This window comes from Hirundo rustica, chromosome 5 (assembly GCF_015227805.2).
Source record: "Hirundo rustica isolate bHirRus1 chromosome 5, bHirRus1.pri.v3, whole genome shotgun sequence".
Taxonomy (NCBI): Eukaryota; Metazoa; Chordata; class Aves; order Passeriformes; family Hirundinidae; genus Hirundo; species Hirundo rustica.
Window position 1 is genome coordinate 10,013,844 of NC_053454.1, and position 20,248 is coordinate 10,034,091.

At 38.7% G+C, this 20,248-nt stretch overlaps 1 protein-coding gene across 2 annotated transcripts in view; it reads left to right on the forward strand.

Annotated features, from left to right (window-relative positions):
• Positions 1 to 20,248, forward strand: part of ACOX3 (acyl-CoA oxidase 3, pristanoyl) — a 74,477-nt gene that overhangs the window by 23,870 nt on the left and 30,359 nt on the right. Inside the window, exons 13-18 of one of the 2 annotated variants that reach the window (XM_040063876.1) lie at positions 394 to 507; positions 1,858 to 1,973; positions 4,556 to 4,730; positions 5,186 to 5,253; positions 5,982 to 6,068; positions 9,150 to 9,570. In XM_040063876.1, coding sequence (XP_039919810.1) covers positions 394 to 507; positions 1,858 to 1,973; positions 4,556 to 4,730; positions 5,186 to 5,253; positions 5,982 to 6,068; positions 9,150 to 9,269 — 680 coding nt within the window. In that variant the 3' untranslated portion in view covers positions 9,270 to 9,570. Of the gene's footprint in view, positions 1 to 393; positions 508 to 1,857; positions 1,974 to 4,555; positions 4,731 to 5,185; positions 5,254 to 5,981; positions 6,069 to 9,149; positions 9,571 to 20,248 lie in introns of those variants that run through there. The other variant, XM_058420527.1, reaches the window with a different exon arrangement.

Below are 20,248 nucleotides of genomic sequence, written 5' to 3' on the forward strand. Positions count from 1 at the left end.
ACTCTGTATTGGTAAAGTCATCATAAGTCTGCTTATTGTACTTGGAACAGTTCATATCATCTGACTTGGTAGCAATATCCATCACCACACCTTGTAGTTCTCTAGATTTAGTTTCAGTTTTCCAGCAGTGAGTTTCACTAGCATCTTACAGAGCTGGAAAATTCAGCAGTTGGAGTTGAATCTTATGGGGAATAATTACAGACAGTGATGTCAGGTTTTTCCACACTTGTCTACCAGTCCTCTTTTGGCTGGACTATGCCATAATAAAATAAGTATTATAGCCTAATTTCATCTGGCCTGTCAAGTGTCTGCATGGCTTTGTAATAGGCTTTTAGTTCCAAAATGCCTGATTTCTTTTCTCATAAATCATTTTTATTTTCTCTGGTATTTCAGATAAAGCTCCTTTTGAATCCCCTTTGGGAACAATAAACTTTTTGCAAGACTACCATCATATCCTTGGCTGGAAGTTCACAGCCATTAGTGCTAAAGATTGCATGGACTCCGCAGGTAGGCTTCTGCTGTTATTAAACTGATTCTAGAATTTTAAATTCCTTTCCAAAGGAAAGGATCCAGAGATTTGAGATTCAGCCTCTGCTGCTTATTAGATATTTGTCATATTTGCTGACATTTTTTGTATTACATGCATTTTTATTTACTAAGAACATAGTTTGCATTTCAAAATACATTATATTTTCCCCAAATTCATTTCTGGAATGGAGAATAGAATCAAATATTATTTTTTCTCTTTTGTTCCTCTAAAATAACATCTCTGAGTTAGGGATTTTCACCACTGTATTGCTGTTTCATGTTCTAAGCAGATTGTTTGCCACTACCTTCTATGACTAAAATAGCTTCTTTTAGAAAACCATACAAGGGATTTACAAGTATGTTGAAAAGGCATGAAATTTGCCTGCTTTTGACAGTTGCTTTTGGTTGTATAGAGAAAAATGAGTTATGGTGGAAAAAGAGTTCCCTGTAGTATTCCTGCTTTACTCTGCTATAATTAAGTCAAGTATGACATTAGGTGCTGTTCCCATTTCTGTATCACTGTGAGCCGAGATTGGCCCTTGGATGCAAAAGTTAAAAAAAGTACCAACACATAATGAGAGAGCAACAGCACATGTTCTGTCCTCTCATGTAATAGCTACTGAAAGCTACTGGCAGAAACCAGGCCGTAGTTTAAAAAATATCTGAATCTGTTTCTTGATCCATTCTGTTAGAAACTGGACTGTTAATTTAGATGCCTCAATTTAGGCAGCATGTAAACACTATAGGCTGCAGTAAATCTTCAGCTAAGAAACAAACAAGCGGGATTCATGCAAGGACTTTATGCTGAATAACTTTTTACCTTAATAGTTCTAGGGTATTCTAGTTCTATGCTCTTAGAAATATGACATAATTATGTACAAAGCTAGTAATTTAAATGTGATTACATTCAGCCACCAGTGAAAACGATGTTGCATGTCACATGCTTCCAGTAATTGTGGACTGTCTTCTGTTCTTGTGTTCTCAGAAGAGACTTCGTACCTTGCAGGCATAGGTCTTAATATGGGGGGAAAAAAAAAAATAAAATAAAAAAATTATTCAAGTAAGAAGTCTAAACTGATCCAGCTTGGGGTCAGTTTGAAGCAGTGTATGGCCAGACATGGTTATGTCTCCACTGTACAATCTGACTGTTCTCCCCAGATATTTATTGTATCTACATTAATGGACAAAGTGGCATCTCAATGGATTGATGAATTAGTGCTTTCACTTTCCATCTCAAGTTACAAGATCTGGTACTTCAGTAGAACTTTCATGTGACTTTTTTCATCATAAATGTGAGTGTTAAGGATTTTGCTTTTTTCTTTTTCATAGTTCCTTTAGCAGCTTATAAATGGCTGGTTTGCTACCTGCTCCGAGAAAGTGACCTAAAAATGAATAAGGCGAAGCGGGCTGGACTAAGTGATTTTGAGGCAAAAAACAACTGTCAGGTAATACTTATTAATCTTTCTTATTTTATTTATTTATTTTCATCCAAGTCTGTCAGTTTCTGTTAGTTTTATCTTCTTGTGTCATAAAGTAAAATTTCCTGAGCCATAAAGCAGCAAGTCAAATGACTAATAAAACTTAATACCTGACCGTGTGCATTGCATAGAACATGATAGCACAAGGACAGTTACCATCAGCAGAAGTTTTCCAGGATATATTCAGGATATATTTCCCTTCAGAAAAATTGCAGGCATGTGCTGTGTGATGTCTGCAATTTTGATAGCACAGCTTCTGAAGACTAAATCTGTGAGTATTAAATACACTGCAGCATCTGATTATTACTTCTCCATCTGCGCTTGTGGCCAAATACATAGTGTAGGAAAGAATCTTGCTCTGGCAGGTAGGTAAACTAGATGACCTAATAGGTCTTTTTCATCTCTAATTCCTATAGTGCAAAGTACACATGAAAGATACCAGACTGACAGCATTGGAACCTGAAAAGGAAACATTGACAATTTACATATAGCAGATCCACTCTCTCACTGGAGAATTTTAACAGCTAGGAATGGCTTAACTCCAAATTTCAGTATTTATCCCCAAGCTCACCAGATTCTTCTACTACCTCCATGAGAAAAATTGGTTCACATCCAAAGAATGAACACTTGTCATTTGTCACTGAGAAAGGTCAGTTCCCTGAAGATGGTCAGTGTCATTTACCTTATCTGCAAAGCTAAAAAACAGTAGGAAGGAATAGTCAACATTCAACTCTGCTCCTAGAGAGACCCAGCCTGGCTTCAGCAGAGGATGACCTGTGTGAAACACTGGTAGAGGGGAGGAAATCTTTCCTGCTTTTACCCTAGAAGCAGCTTATTAGAGAAACTCTTCAGGGTCCAAGTCAGAATGGGAATTGCCAGAAACTCCAGTGTGATTGCCTGTCACTTAGCCAGGTTTTGGTGAAGCTGGTGCTGGGGCCAGTGCATTAGAGAGAATGGTGAGCTCAGAATTATGAAGTTTGTCTTATATATTATATTTAAAATACAAAGAGATTCAGGCACACACCTGCTTTTGAGATAGTTGTTGATATATTTTAAGTCATTAGTTTTTCTTTTCTCCTAACAATTCATCTTCAGGACAGCAGGGCTTTTTATTTTAAATGTCATGCCTCAAAAACATCTGAAAATGATTTACAAGCTGTGCTTTGAAGACATGTACATATTTGATATAAAACTTTCTGGGCATGAAGAAACACTTTTCTGTCATCCCAGTGGTTGACTAATACAAAATATTTGTTCATGCTATGGGGGATCTGGAAGAGATTCCTAGCCTATCCCTAGGTTATTTTGGTTTCAGGGCAGCTTGATAGAAACAATAGAGAAGTGCGGGAAATGGTAAAGAGGAAAATAGAATTATAGGGGAGAACAACAGGAAAATAATTCTTAATGTTTCATTTGTGATGTTAAGACTTATTTCACTCTGACTGGGGAATTAGCATATCTCAAAAAACCATCTAGTAAGGGGGCAGTCCTCCATAATGCTGCAGAGAATAGCTGATGTGTATTTTGCTGTTCATATCTGAGCTTGGACATGAGTGTGGCGCTGGGCAGCTTCTGTTGAGAGAGACAGTGATCTTTGGAATATGCCATTTTTACATGCTGCATTGGATCTACTTGCATTTGCAAGGATAACACAAGTATGTAAAAGAAAATAATTAATACTAATTAACTAATTCTAATTAATTAATTCTACATGAAAAAAATTTGACACCCAAACCTTAACAAAGCAAACTAAAAACAAACATGAGCTAGATCATTGCAACAAGTCAGCCAGGACAGCAATGGCATCATATTCCCCTGCAGTTCACCAGCTAGAATGTTGTCAGTCAGAAATCTATTCCATGGCAGCATGTATAGCAAAGTTGGAGTATATAAAGGTAGACAAGTGTTCCTATGTAAGTACATACAGTCACTTAAGGTTTTGTACTCTGCATTAACAGTAACTGGTGACCTGTCTTTCTCATCAGGTAGTTGGCAAGGATTAGTTGTATAGTTCCTTCAAAACATGCTGCAATCTATTGCAGTCTATCAACAGAATCCACTCGTGCTGACATGATCAGATTTTTGTTTATTATTTGAAGGGACTGTAATAATTTTTCAATAGAAAGATCTTTATCATCTTTATGAAACTCTGGATCATATTAAATAAATATAAACCTACCTTTTTCTTCTTAGATTCATGTAGGTTTCTAAACAATCCTAAAAGCAGCAGACCTGATTTTTACATTGTCTTCTCTCTGATGTAGCTTCTAGATCCCGTTAAAGCCTGGGTGCAACTGCCAAATTACACTGCTATTAGGCATTCAAACTTATTTCTAATAGGCATTTCATGAGACATTTCATAAGTAACCTTTGTGTAGACATTGTGGAAAGTGTTTCCTTGTACTGTTTCTTAGAATCTCTGAAGCTAGATCATCACACCTAAATCAGCAGAACTCCACTAACTTTACCAGACCAGTTCCATTCTGCACAGGCTGAGGACTGGTTCTTTGTATTTCGTTACTCAGTGTCCTTCTTCCCTGTCTCCTAAGGCGTACTACTGTCGGTCTCTGGCGATTGCTTTCATTGAGCAAACAGCCTTACAGCGCTACCACGACTACACTCACAATCCCAGCGTCCCGGCGGCTCTGCAGCCAGTGCTGAGGAATCTCAGCGCTCTCTATGGGCTCTGGTCCTTGAGTAAACACCTGGCTGTGCTCTACCAAGGTGAGATCAGCTCCCTGAATGGGCTGTGCGTGTCACTTCCATAAAGGGCAGGGAATCTTAGCAACGATTTACATGTTACAGCATTTTCGCAGTGCTTGTTTAATCCAAAACAATCATTGTTGACCAAATTTTCAGGAGCAGGGAGCTGCAGTGAATAATTAACCCAAAAGGCTCTCTCTTACCTCAGAGATGAGGGAGAGGTCAGAGGTTTTGCTGTGATCCAGTGATTGTGTCAGAGATGAGGGGTAGGCAGCAAGATGCTGTAGTGTAGCTCATTACTGCAAAATGCTCTACATAGCTTAGATTGAGTTTTGCAGTCATCTCATTGATGAGACTGTCACTTCAATTACACAGGTGCAGGTACTTAGTCTTGACTACTGAACTCATGAACTTGGCAAAAAGTTTGTATCAGTGTAATCTGAACTGGTTTAAGCTTCTCTGTGAATGTTTTTAAGGTGGCTATGCTTCAGGTCAACAACCTGGGAAATTTATTCAGGATGCTATTCTGGAGCTCTGCAACAGGGTAAGCCTGTTTATTGTGATTAAATATGTATTATATAAATGCTAAAAAAGAGATACATGGTTTATAGTCATCAGGTTATTCTGTACTTCAAGGGGTAAGTTAGCAGGATATTACATTAATGGTTTCTGAATAATTTTCTGTAAAGTTTAGTGACTCATTGATCCTGAACCTAGTCTTAATTTATTTATCAATAAATGGAAAACAATATGTCTACCAAATAACACCATAGCATTTGTGGCCTTCCAATCTTCATTGGAAAGCCAGTGAAATATTTCAATCCAGTTCTTTTTATTTCTTTATTGAATTAGTTAGTGATTTTTTTTTTTCTTAGCACAAAAGCTTTCCAAACTGCAACATATTCTTTGCAGGTCAGCAAAATTTCAGAGAAGAATCAGGTTATTATGTTTTTAAAGTCAAAAAGTATGTGTGTTTATATGTGTAAACAGCACCATATTGGTTAAAATGTGCTTAAACCCCCCTAGGTAAAAGAGAAAAACATTTGAAATACAGTCTCTTTTGGCAGATACCCTGGGAGCAAAAAAAAAAAAAACCAAAAAACCAAACAACAACAACAACAAAAAAAATCTAGGGTACTTATTCTACTTATTGTGGATTTCTCTTAAAGTATCAAAGCTGGAACTTTACAAAAAGAATTTTTATGCTGCTCTGTACTTCAGCCATAGACAACTACAGAAGTTGTCAAATGTATGTCTTTTGGTTTTAAACAGTTGAAAGATGATGCAGTTGCCCTGGTTGATGTCTTTGCTCCTTCTGACTTCATTCTCAATTCTCCCATTGGTAAAGCAAATGGAGAGGTAAGAAAACCCATTTAAGGTTTGTAAGTTTAATCATGAACAAGATTATTGCCTGTAATTAGCCTTAACATATTCAAGGCATTTTACAAGTATAAAAGAAAAGAAAGACAATTTTTTCCTTGGAAAGTACTGCCAGAGTTAAATTGGTGTCAGCAGTAAGTGAGCTTTTTCATTTACTGGAGATAAGCTTTAATGTGAAACTTGTACGGTATTGCTGTACTGTGCTGTTGTGGGCATCTGTGCACTGAACTAAAAATAAAGGGTTGAGAGAAACTTTTTGGTGTAGTTACACAAAACAAGAGTTGAGAGCATAAGAGGGGCCATACTGGATCCAGTTCACATCCATCACATTCATCCAGAATACTCTATGACTGACAGGGATGGATGGCCAAAGAGAACACTGTGAAACAGATGAAGCAGCGAGGTGTTCTCTTCCTGATGTCTCAGCTGTTGGCAGTTTACGAGATGTCTCATGCCATAGGTTCTGTTTGTATCATTCACAGATATGTCTATTCTCCATTTTTTTCCATCCATTTTCAAATTCAGCTGTCATTTGGCTTATAACACACCATCATTTCTACAAATTGTGATAAAATACTTCCTAGTCCCAGTCCATATCTATTTACGGTTTGTGGGAGCCTTTTCATTCCTCTGACAGATCTTGTTTTCCTCCTCTGGGTATTTCCTGCTTCTGCCATATCCTTTCTGGAGTGGCATAACCAGACCTACAAGCAGGACTCGGGATGTGGGTGCGCTTTGGAGTTGGCCACAACAGTTCCTGGGCCCTCCCTGCTTTCTTTTGACATATTTCAAATCTGTGTTTTATTCCAAAGTGTCAGCAAACCACAATTTTTTGCTTACTGGGCCAAACCTACTCATCAGGGCCAAGCTGTGGGATAACTATTCTGTAGAGACCAGTGTCACAGTACAGTAGTTTGGGTTGGTGTGGATGGATGCTGTAGAGAATCCTTGGAGCCTGGGGAGCCTGCCAGGATGTTTGACAGGAATGCTGCATCAAACAGACGCCGTGGTTTTCAGTATTTCCTGTGACTTCTTGTCTGAAGTTGCCCCTTGTTCCCATGGTGATCCAGCAATACAGAGGGCAGAACAGATGTTTCTAAGCTGACCTAACACAAAGATTACTTTGTTAGCACAGTCTTGGCAAATGAGGCAGGAGAGGCTGCCTCTACCCATCCAGCCATCTCCTAGAGGGCTGTAATCATCACTGGAAACTTTGTTTCCATTTCTATAGGGTTTTGAGCATTAAATTAATGCAAGAGGTCACGGGAGGGAAGCTCCAAAGGTAACTCTTCAGAGAAGGAACATTGTTAGAATGTTAGAAGTACCTGTATTGGCCCAAAGCCCATTTTAACACATTTTTCTGTCTCTAGCAGAAGCTGTGAGCAGATGCTATAGGCAGAAACGTAAAATACGGTACAAGTACACAGTGATCCCTTCCTAGAATAGTATTCCCTTTCTAGCAGTCACCTGGAGATTTCTTATCAGTAGCTGATAAAGCTGTCATGATGGATTTGGCTGGCTCCTCATTGAGTAGCTCTTGAAAATGCAGAAGCCACAGAGACTTATTAATATTAGATACTAATATTATGAGTATAATATGTGAGAAGTGCACATAGGAATCTAACACTTCCTCATGTACTTAATTTTTTACAAATTGATTGACTCATTGAGAAAATAATTTTAATCAGGGCCATGTTCTATAGAATTCAGGAAGGTTTTCTGAAGTGCCTGTAGGTCTGTAAATATTTTCAGCTGAAATTCAAAAAACGCTGCCAATCCTTCACTCAAAGAAAATACTTAATAAAGATCCATGTCTCCTGGCTGTCTATGTTTAATCCTATATCCGTTGCTGTCTTTGCACCTTCTAAGAACCAATGCAAACATTTTAGTAAAAATGACAGTATTGTAAAGAATAGGTTATCCAAGTATAGCAAAAAGGTGAATTTAATTCAGATTAAGTTGTATTGTGCTGCAGTGTGCCTTGCACCATAAGCCACAGGTCATAGTTGGAGCGGAGGAAAAGTTTCAGGTTTTTTTATAGGCAGCTTTAAGCCCTAAAGAAGAATTCAAATTCTTTTTAAAATAAACTTTGATGGTGTGGACATAATTTCTTCATAAAAGTTTTGACAGTCTCAGCCTAAGTCTGTGAAGGTATTGCCACATTTATTTCAGGATTAATTAAAAATTGTCAGACAATATTTAATCAAAGTTAGAATGGAATAAATAGTTAACATCAGTCCATATAATGAAGATAAAATATATTTAATATTAAATATATTTCAATGTTTATTTAAGTCATCACAGCTATTTAGGACCACAGCATCTTTTGATGAAGAAAAAGGGCATTTCACTTTACCTCACTGAATGCTTTTATACTACATTTATATTTTGTTACACTGTACTCTCTTACTGCTAAAAATATGTTCTTTCTTTCCTGATTTTTCCATAAAGTTAATTTCAAGTTTTAAGCTTTTGTTAATTATGAATTGACAAATACTGCTAAAATTATACTTTTTCAAAATTTGCTTCTTTTTAACTCTTCCACAAAAGAAATTGCAAATTGGTAGAATGACAATTAAACAATCTGCTCTTGAGAGAAGAATTTCTTATGCTCAAATCAAACAGTTCACACTGGGAGAGAAGTTCTATTACTTTCCAGAAGCGTGTTCAAGCAGAGATAACAACAGCCATGAGTGTTTTCAGCAAAGTCCTCAGGTTTGGACAGAACAAAGATTGGCTTAATATAATCTTGTTTCCAAATTTCTACCATTGATAGTACAACCCCTGTCAAGTTGAAAATGAGAAATAATAAAGGTTCCTGGTTTCCTGCTGTTATGCCAAAGATGGTCTAAATGATTTACAGAGAAATCTGATGTTTACAGTACTTTAAAATTTTGTGCTTATTGTTCTGCTTGTTCTTGCCTGTACATAATTACTCTTATTTATTATCTAGAAATTCAATCAAAATCTCATTTCAGCCAGTAAGTTAACTTAATAATTTATCTTGCAGAATTTTGGTTCTTCTCTATGCATCAGTCCTTTTTTATTATTATTTTGCAGTTATATAAAAATATGTGGGGAGAGATCCTTCAAGGCAACAAAGCTCTGAACAGACCTTCATGGTGGGCAGAATTTTGCATTAATAAACCTGTTATAGGCAGGCTGAGGTCAAGATTGTAAACCAAACAACTTTTAAGAGTCTGGATGGACCTGAGATGGATACCTTGTTTCAAACAGCAGGAGGAAATTAAACCATATGTCTAACACTGGAAATGGAAGAGATTTTCATTGAGAGGTGCCAAGTTTTAAAATAACTTTGAGATCAAGTCCAACTTGATCTAAGGGATTGTTAACATATTAATGACAGGAGCAAGAGTAACATGTGTGCACACTATATATATTTACTCAATTAAATTTTTAAAAATGAAGATTTATTATAATCGCTGCTTTGCAAAGCTTATATTAAAAATTTTTTCCAATCTCTCTGTTGTCATTACTTTCATATTGCAGAAGGTAAACAATTAAAAAACATTTGCCACCAGGAATTATGAATAAACAGATAAAAGAAAAGAAAAAAAAAATAGGACAGTTGGACAAAACCTGTATTAACTATGATTATTGTGAGAGAACATTGGGGGAGCATCTTTCCCTCTGCTTCCCTGTCCTCAGATTGCAGAGAATCAACCTATATTGCCTTTCAGAAAACAAAGAAAAGAAGATGTAAGAAAAAGCAGTCATTTCAGTATTAACAAAGCCAGGTATCCATCCCTGAAGGCACGGGATGCCTTTGGGAGCTTGCTAACTGCCCCAGCTCTGAGGAACCAAACTGAGTAACGTGGCAATATGGAAAGATGGCTCTGATTAGTGGCACACCCTGTGTTGTCTTTGCTCAGAAGTGGGAAGTTGGAAACAATCACACTGTTAGCTTTTAGCTGAAAGGAATGTTGTTTTAGTAAATATAACTTCTTAGACAGACTGAGAGCAGTCTTAAATATTAATAAATTTACCACCACAAGTTCAAGGTCAATTAAAAATTATCGCCCTCAACACACTTCAGTTAAAAAAAAAAAAAAAAAAAAAAAAAGCAGCCTGAAATTCTGTGGCTGTTGTTTATAGCCCCATTGGAAATACAGATAAAAGCTATCTTGTTAAACTCTATTTTTTTTCCTTAATTTCTTTTTCTTCACCAGAGATAGTCAGTGTTGCCCGTGGTTTTTCTGCCTCTATTCTTTCTCCTTTTCTAATGAGGTACTATAACTCAGAATGGCCTAACAGGAACTCTTTTTCTTGCAAATGAACTGTAGGAACGTTTAACCTTCTTTGCTAAAAAATTCCCAACCCAGTATAAAGTATTTATTTTCTTTAAACTGTTTTGCCTCTTTTAATAAAGTCCAATGGGTGGCATCATCCTATGAAAAAAAAAATAGATCAATACAGCTGAACACCTATCATTAAATGTTATGCATTCATGGGGTCTCATGATTATCTTTAGGAATTATCCATATCAATAGGGAATTGAACAAGTGTCTCTGAAGGAAAGAGGCAGAGCTTTTTATGCCCAGTATCCAATGTGAACACCAGGAACTCTGGCAGCAAAAAAGGCAAATGGAGAGGAGATGCCATGCTGTGTTAAATGTAGTAGCATTGATCTGTCAGTCCCCATTCTGTACTATGAGTGCTGATCAGCAGCATTATTTCACTGTCATACATGTGTGTGATTTCACCATCACCTCTGAGCTCTTCATAAGTGACTTGGTCTTTTCTTGCCTTCTTCCCCACAGCTGGGAAACAGCTGTGTGTAAATCTTGAGTATAAACTGTAAGTCTGTTTACGAGGCCTTAGTAGCCCAGAAGAAAACACAAAAGGTGTTTGGCATGTAGCTTAAGCCACCTTCATCCCAATAAAAAAACCACAGCAAAACTGTATCACAGTAGCACAGACCTGGAGACCTCATGAACCACAAGGATACTCACCAAACACATGACAGCATAAAGAGACACCCTGTAAAAATATATCCTTAAGCCATTCCTGCTAATCTTATTTATTATGACTATTCCAGCAATAGCCAAACTCCCTGATAAAAGCTGAGCCCCTCTCTGCTGATAAGGACTGTACAAACTGGCAGGAAAAAGTGCTGTTTGTTCTGAAAATCTTCTAACTTCAACTAGAGGAAGCACAGCAGAGGCTGCACCAGCGAGGACATGATTATGGGCAGGAAAAGAGCGATAGTCAGTTAAATAGCCTGGTTATGGACCCTAAAAATGAAATGTCACACAGCCTGCAGTAAGTTTAGAGATATGGGACCCTTGGATGCCTGGTTGGTGGCAGGAGTTACAGACCTGAGCACCAAAGCTGAAATAAATGGAAGCACTGTGAGGCCTCGGGCATTTGCTCTTTAAAAAATCCTACATCCCCAGGCACTGGGTGCTGGTGGCTGCTCACCAGGGCTGTTTCAAGCTCAGTGCAGGTGTTCAGCAGCTGTCAGGCTTTACATGCTGTCACTCTTTACTCTCACACCCACTACAAAGCCATGGTGCAGCAAAGGCACGCTCCTTCTATGGGCCAGAGCCACTCTGCACGCAGTATTATCAAAATGAGTGTTTTCTGTATGAATACCTGGATAACTGTGATCAGGTTCTTTAATCAGGTATGACTATGAATTTCTGACCTGTATTTTTAGCCATATCTGTGTAATCAAATGAGAAAAATATCCTTTTCCTCTGAAGTCAACAGCCAGAGGTTCCAGAGGTCTACATCCAGCTTCTCAGAGCAGGAGAATTTGTAACTTTCAACTTGCAGGGCTGCAGCATGGAAAGAGAGAGATGTAATGAAATTTGGCATTCAATTACCTACTAAATCATAGGGCAATAATTCAACAACTACCACAAGATGTCATTATTATATGCAGTTTCTTCCTCTTTGTAGAACATTAAATAAAAGAGACCTCTGGCAGAACAGAGAAGTCATTTCCCTCCCATTTCAAATGCCAAATAAAGTTGGATGTGTCATTTTATCTTGGTTGGGGAGCTGGGTCAAAGTCAGTCAAATAGCTTCAGTCCAAAACAATTTGGCCTCAGAAATTTGTCCTTTTAAACTGCCACATGAAGGCACCAGAAATCTGAATCCAAGTAGGCCTGAAAGAGCCCTAACACTGCTTCCCCAGTGCCCTGTGCCCAGCTCCTCTTCTGGAGAGTGGGAAGTTTTCTTCTTCTTTGAAGTTTTCTTCAGTTTTCTGCTTTGTGACTGTCAAACCACCTACCTGCCGTGGGTATTTCAAACCCGGTATTTCTTCTGTGGTAAGATACTTCTGCTGATGTGACTCAAACACAAAAGTTTCTAGCAGAAAGAATGAAATTGTTTATGTGCACTAGAACACAATGTATATGCCTCCCTTGCTGATGTAGCGAGATAAATACATGAATATTTCACATCACCTTTTCAGGAGTGGTAGCTTGAGGAGGGATGCTTTGTAGGTCAGATAGAAGCCCTGCCATGCTTTACATCTTCAATTCTGTGGACGTGGATTCAGAGGTGCTTGTTCTCTGCAGGAATAAGTAGGCTCATATGCTGCTATTTCTGTCTGAAAGCCTCCCTCCCCCTGTAATAAATGATTTATCATGCATTCTGCAGGGATGCAAATTCACCTTCTGTTTGCCTTTGTTCATATATTTTCTTTACTGACTTCATGTGTTTTCAAACACGAGTGGTGATTTCATACCAGCCCATGCTACCAGCATGACCTGTCTGTCTGTGTTCCAGCCATGGGGACACCACAGAGGCCTGTGTGTCCTCTGGTAGCGCCGTACCCTCACTGACCTCAAGTGTTCTGCTATTCCCAATTCTCATTAACCTGAGATCAGAGTGAGATCATTTTAACTCGGTTCAACGGCCTAAGGAGCACCATAGGCAGGGGGGAGCTCGCTGCATGAGACATCCATGTGATGGTATAATCTGATCCACCCGGTGCAGCCAAGGGGGGGGGGTGGGTCAGCTGGATCACAGCAGGCTGCCCACAGCACTGTCACTGGCAACACAAGCAGAAAGCTTCCTTCTTCTCCAAGCAAGTCAAGTCACAGGTTTATGAAATCCAAGCAGAGCATTTCACATCAGCTCCTTTCAATGCAAAGAGAGAGGTAAATGCTGAGAGCTGCAGTTCTGCTGACTACCTTGCCTTGTTGTGTTCTCTAGTGTTCGCAGCCTGGTTGCGTTTGGTCAGCGTTACCACAGCATGAATCTCTCTTGAATAAATTCAAATTCCATCAGGAATTTCTTCACTGTGTTTGTCAAATAATAGACTAGTAAGTGTGTGGCTAGAAGAATTCCCAGTGTATTTCCTGAAGACAATTTACAGATTTTTATGTTTTTTTCTTGGTCAGCTTTAGTGTAGAGCATCCGCTAAGATTTCCATCAGCCTCCATCCTCCTGCCCTTCGCAACCCATTTCACTTGTCATTTTGTCTCTACTCAGAGCTTTGCTAAATACTTATATGTGTCAACTTATAAAATATACGTTGTTAATTCCCCCTTTTAAGCAAAGGATATTTTTAAATTACATGTTCTTGGATAGAAAAAGTGCCTCAATTCATAATGTCAGTTTTTTCAGAAGGGCAGTTGCCTGCAGCATATTTGACATGGAGAGACAACCAGAAGTTAGAAAACAACCTGTGGAAGGACCAACATGGATCTGGAGTTTGTCCCATGACTGTGACTGGGGCATGATTTGTGCTTTCCACATGTGATCCATGGGCCAGGACAGGTTCCAGGGCATCCAGAGGAAAACCACCCTACTGCCGCTGTATTGTACAGCATATACTGCACTTACCACCTCTCTACTACTCCCACAGGGTTTTTTGGGGCAGTCTGTCCACAAGCAATGGGCAACCATTGCCTGAGAATGAAACCTCTTTTAACAGTGGGATTTTTTTTTTTTTTGTGTGTGTGTGTGTGTGTGTGTAAAATGTAAGAATCAAAACAATCTATAGACAGACATAATTTCCAATGGCAAAAATATGAGCTTCCATGACAAAATTGCTTATAAAGAGGCAGAAGTATTCAACACGTTGTTCTGCACTGTATTTATGTGCTCTTATCAGTGGGATGTGATGAAATACTTTCCAATCCCTCAGTAACCCAGAAAGCTGTTAAGCAACACATACTATGGTAAGCACTAAAATCAGCAGAGCCATGTAACAAAAGATGAAGACTTGACTGGCCTAAGCCTACTCATTTCTCTAAGAGTATCAAAGAAATCCCTCCAAATTAGAGTTTGCTGTTCTACCAATATTTTAAAAGGAAGAAAAGTGGCAAACTTGATTCTATGGCAAACAAACTAATGGAAAACCTGAAGGGGGATTAGGATATTAAAATTATTAGCATATAGTAATACAAAAAATATCAATCAGAAATTTTACAAAACATACAGTTGTCAGACAAACCTGATTTCATTACAGCTATTCTCAAACTCTGATTTTTTCATATATGTGGCATGCAACACAGACATTTACCTCTAACACACCATTATTTAGTGTCTCCTGACACTGAGATGAAAAAAATCAGCATTCTGTCTATCGCTAACACACTTGAATTGGGTTGGGAGCTTCATGTCTGACAGGACCTTAGGAAGCCATCATTGGAGAAATCATTCTCTGTGCTTTAGGGATGTTGTTAAGGATAATCCTAGACTGGCCACTGCTTATTATATTCCTCAGTGAGCTGGAAATAATTTTAAAATCTCTACTATTAAAATGTGCACAATTGGTGGACTGGTAAATTAAGTGAGAACAGATATAATCTGAAAAGCTTAATAAGTTTAAACCAGACTGGTTTTGCTGACCCAAGTATGCAACATCTCCTTCAAAAATGTAGGGATAAAGAGAGATTTTGTCATCCTAGGCCAGACAGAGCTGAGGGAAGGTGAGTGCTTTTCTCTCCACACTGGCTGATTGCTCTCATTAAAGACTGACTTCGACTGGTGTATTTGGGAGAGAATTAAAATTTTTCTAAATGCCACAGGAGTGTCATGGGAAGAGTAAGAAAATGCAAGATCATTATAACCTTAATATGATCAGAGAATTGATTCTTACCCAGTTCTCCTGTTTAAAAAGCCAGCTCCAAATGGCAGCCTGCCTGGAAAATGGAAACTGTATTGTGTATGAGTATTCATCTGTGCTTGTAGAAACCATATGCCAAACTCCTGCTTTCCTTACAGGGCCCAAAGTAAAAGAATGGGGAAAAAAAACAAAAAAAAAAAAAAAAAAAACCCACCACTTGAATTCAAAGATAGACAAAAGTGTGGTACAACAGGAAACTGAACAAACTCAATGTTTAGCACGTCAAAGAGGAGCTTAAAATTTGGAGCAATTGCAGTATTATAGGCTTCTCCAAAGTGGAGCAAAATGTTGTACGTCAAAACAATCGTAATTTGTGTCTGATCACTGAAGAGAGATTTAAGGGTATGGTTTACTTTGAAGGAAGGTTTGTGCATATACACATTATTTGGGATGATCAAACCATGGTCTATAGTTTTGTTACATGCTGTACCAAGATCCTTTACATCAGAACAGCTGGTGCCATATGAACTGCCCTCCAAAAACATACTTGTCTGAGTGTCATTAAATAACGATTTTTTTCTAAGCCCACACAAACACTTGGCTTTTTCCATCCAGTTTATCAATGATGAGTGTTTGCAAAGTCCAGAACTGAGCACTGGCTGTGTTTCACTAGTGTGAGGGAGAAGCCAGGAAAAACATATCTCCTGGGGAGTATTCCCAGCTGTAAGTTTATTTTTGACACTTATAGGATGGAATTGGGTTTCTGTGCTTGTTTTGATCTCCTTACAAATTCTTATTAAGGGGATGTCTTCCAGCCCTGCAGAATTGCATATCCTGTTCCAGTCCTAAATCTGTGGGTGAGTCCTGCAGCCAGAAGTGTGGGGCAGTGGGACAAACACACAAGTGCCTCAGACACTCAGCAAGCAGCAGCGCAGTTCTTTGCTCAATACATAAATATTTGCATGGCTTAACTACGCTCTACGGCAGATGAAAACCATGCACTTTTTCACAGCCGTCAGTTGTGCTCAGTGTTGTTCATCCAAGGCACAGCCCGTGGGCACCGATCCAGCCAGAGCCACTCTTTGCTCTCACTGCTGGGCTCTGTTCCCGGGTGGTCTGTGACAGTCACCAGGTGATCCTCTGGAGGTGGTGCAGGGCTGTCCTGCTGTATTCCCCTGGAGCAGAAGGAACAGGTTCTTGGCCTGCACAACCCGTCGTGGTTACAGAGAGAAGATGTCTTCAGGGACCTTCCCTCTCTCTTTTTGGATCACTTTTTTGCTTTGGGTTTAATTTTGGTTCTTTTGATGGGGAGGGAGAATTAAAGAAAATTCTACCTTTCTAATGACCAAGTTGTCTGTTTTGACAATAAGGCAATGTGCATGGAATTGCTTAGCTATATTATGGTTTCTTCTCCTCAGTGTACAAATTTCTGGTGACTTCTCATTATGCTTCAGCTGTGAGGACAGTTCAACAGCAAAAATTGGAGCATTTGAAGTTTTATTTCTGTTGCCAGGCTCCCTGTTCATTGTGGGAGGATTCCATATGCAACCAGATATGATTTTCCTCTGTGTTAAGAAATAGTCCTGGCAGTAAACTGTTTGAGTCATCTTTCTGTTTGCTTGACTTCTCCCATAATAATATTATTCAAAACTTCATTCACCCACTAATCTCACAAGATAGGATTTTAGATGTTTAAAGAAAAAAAAAATTTTCTTTTTTTTTTTTTTTTAAATTTCATTGTGACCTAAGAAAGCTCAGAGTTGAAAAACTCATGCTTTATTTTGCTTTAATTGGGTAGAAAGCAAAAAACTTCTACAGAAAGGCACATTCCTTAGAAGGTCAATCTGCAACATGATTGATTACAGCTTGTTTTAGTGGGGAGGAATATGGTGGCATCATCATTAGTAGTCAGGTGTGTCTCACCACTTCTCAGAACAGTCATTTCACCTCTGAACTAGCAGAGAGATTCACTCGTGTCTGTTCAAATTCCCGTTCAGGGATGGAACCAAGATAAACAATTAGGACGTCCAATAAAGACTCACTCATAGATGTTCCCACGTCACAGGAACTGAAGCAACCCAAGTGTCATATGGTCAAGTGCTGTTCTTCAAGACAAGACTAATGGTAGCTGTGTTAGTCCTGAAATCTCACATTTTCTTCAACACAGATCCTATGTTAAATTGTAGTTAACTTCCTGGAACAGGCAGGCATAGGTCTTGTTTTAGAAATCTGATATATTTTCATCACATGTTTTTGTAGATTCTTGGTGGACTTGTAATGCATGAGAGAGGAAGTCACAGCCCGAGGTCCCAGGATCCTAAGTGCTGTACACAAATAGATCTCCAAAACACTGCAATTTAAAGAGAAGACAAGAAATTATGCACTTTGAACAAATCAATGTAGAAGTACTGGCTAGCACTATGTGCAACAATCTCAATGCTCCATTTGCCATTTTTAGCCAAAATTTTCTGAGGCCTTTCTAATTTTTAGAAGAAGCTTATGGGAAAAATGGTAGCCAATGCTCAGCATCCAGAACAGCATCATGGAGGCTAGAGTAAATATCCTTTCAGTGAATAAAAGATTTCAAATTTAGGATTACACTATGATGAGTCCTGAGAGTGAAGACCAAGGGTTTACACTTAATGTAGGAATGAAGTCAGTGGAGACACAAAGAAAGCAAGAGACAGTGCCAAGTCCTGTGCTAAGAGAAAGTGTAAATAATGTCTTGTATTTGGCATGGAAATGATAAGGACAGAGGTGCATGTTCCAAGGACAGAGAATAAGAAATTATGGGCACATGCTTCTGTGCTTTGCTGTTTGAGAGGGAAGTCAATAGCTTTTACAGAGAACTCAAAAAAGTTTTAAAGTCTAGAGATAGTTTGGACATAAGAACAAGACTGGCTGATGGTGAGCTTTCATCCACATTGGAAATCTCTCCTTAAACCACTGCTTTAAGTAATTACATCTGTTAAGAATTTTGTATCTAGGCAACACCTGGAATAATATTGTTTTCTAAAAACTTCTAAAATCCAGTGGTTCACTGTAACATGTTGCAACATTTCCATATACAGATTTCATACACACACAGACACACACTTATTTACAAAACTCAACCCACACTTGTGTGTTCAGAAGCAAAAATAAACCATTTTAGGCAGGCTTATGCAAATAATTCTCTTTCTGGGTGCTACTTCTTTCTGTCAGAATTCAGCCAGAAATAAACATCTAAATCTAAGTTAGCATGTGTATTTTTTTAAGAGTCATAACATTATCACAGTAATCATCTCCTTATGAAAGCATAATGAATGACAAAGAGATAATAAGGAGCTATTGGTAATATGGTATATTAATTAGAATCATAATTAAAAATATGATCATTATATTAACAGTTACACTGTAAAATGTGGGAGAAGAAATCCTCTTATTACAGTCAAGAATTACAGCAGAACTGTGAGCATATTTTACATTTTAAGTTCATACCAAAAAAATAATTTGCAAATCTAATTTTTGTAATGAAGTCTCAGTTATATTTTTGGGTCGCATAGGGGAATTCCTGATATTTTATCAAATGCATCTTAGAGAAGACATTACCACTTTAATTACCTCAAGATGTTTAGAGACATTTCCTCTTAATTAAAAATCAGAGGACCTAATGGCAGTGGTATGCCTAAGAGCCCAGGGAAATCATTTGTTGATCTGTGGTTGCTATGAGACTACTGAGATCTATAGATTGTCTGTGGATTAACACAAAGCTATGTAAACTATAAATGGTTAGAAAAGCTTGAAGGTTTCATGCAAACTCCATGTCAACACATACACCCTCTCTGATTACTGAGGCAATAAATTGTGTTTTAAATTATTTCATTGTACTCTTTCCACACTTCAAAGGCAAACTCTGCCTAAACCCATTCCTTGAATTTGTGACCTGTGCAAACTCCACCATGTCTCATGCAGGTTATGGTGTGTGTCTATGGCACAGCAAGTAAGTAAGTAAGTAAGTAAGTAATAAAATAATCATCATCATCATCATCATCATCAAAGCCTATAGCGAATCGTCCACAGCAAGCAGTGGTCTCTGAACCAGAGGGTTTCAGCTGATGAAGCTGAAAGAAGCAGCAGCAGCCAGTGCCCTGTGCATAGGAAGTGCCTCCACAGCAGCAGGGATATGCTGTGCATGAACCATTGCCACAGGAACCTGCGGGCAGAAGACCCAGGGCAGCAGCGCCATCAAAGTGTCCCCTAGCTGGGCCATAGCATGGGACAGGCCAATGTTGGTGAGTCCCCTGGACTTACAGTTTGGGAAATGTCTTGTTACTTTGTCTTGAAATGTCATGAGGTACCTGAGTAAAACTGATTAACTGTGTCAAAGATCACAGGTATGGGTAAACCTGAGCAACATTTTGTAAGAGTGTCTTGGATTATGTAACCTAAAAAATGTGTATTCTACTTCATCTGTTGAAAGCTGTTTTTTGGGAGATGTTTTATCCTTCTCCTGTAACTCCAGGGGGGAGGGGGACAGATGCCTTCTGATAATGGCCCAGCCATTCAAACCAGGTGGGGCAGTGTTTCTTATCTCTTTCACCACCCCTCCATCCTCCAGGGGGACATCTGATAATGGGCCGTTAGGGCCCACCAATGACATGACACATTCCATCATCCCATTGTGAGATGCTGCACACAGTGGGGGAGGAGCCAGCTGTTCCCAGCTATATAAAAACTGAAACTGAAGGACACAAGGGATCCGGTTTTTCCACTGGATTCCCCAAGGAAGACTGGACTCATTTTGCCACCACTGGACTTTCTGCAGGCCCATCTCTACTCCACAGAACCCCATCTCTTACTCCAGGAGGATTTATTTGGACTGCTTCCAACACCCTGATAAACAGGGTGCCAGGCTGTATCCCTGACTCAGTCAGGGTTTTTCCAGGATTTTTGTTTGCTTCCTTGCTTGTTTTTTTGTACTACTACATTTGTATTTTCCTTTTCTTTTTTTTTTTTTTTTTAAATGTTCCTAGTAAAGAACTGTTACTTCTATTCCCATATCTTTGCCTGAAAGCCCCTAATTGCAAAATTATAATAATTTGGAGGGAAGGGTGTTTACATTCTCCAT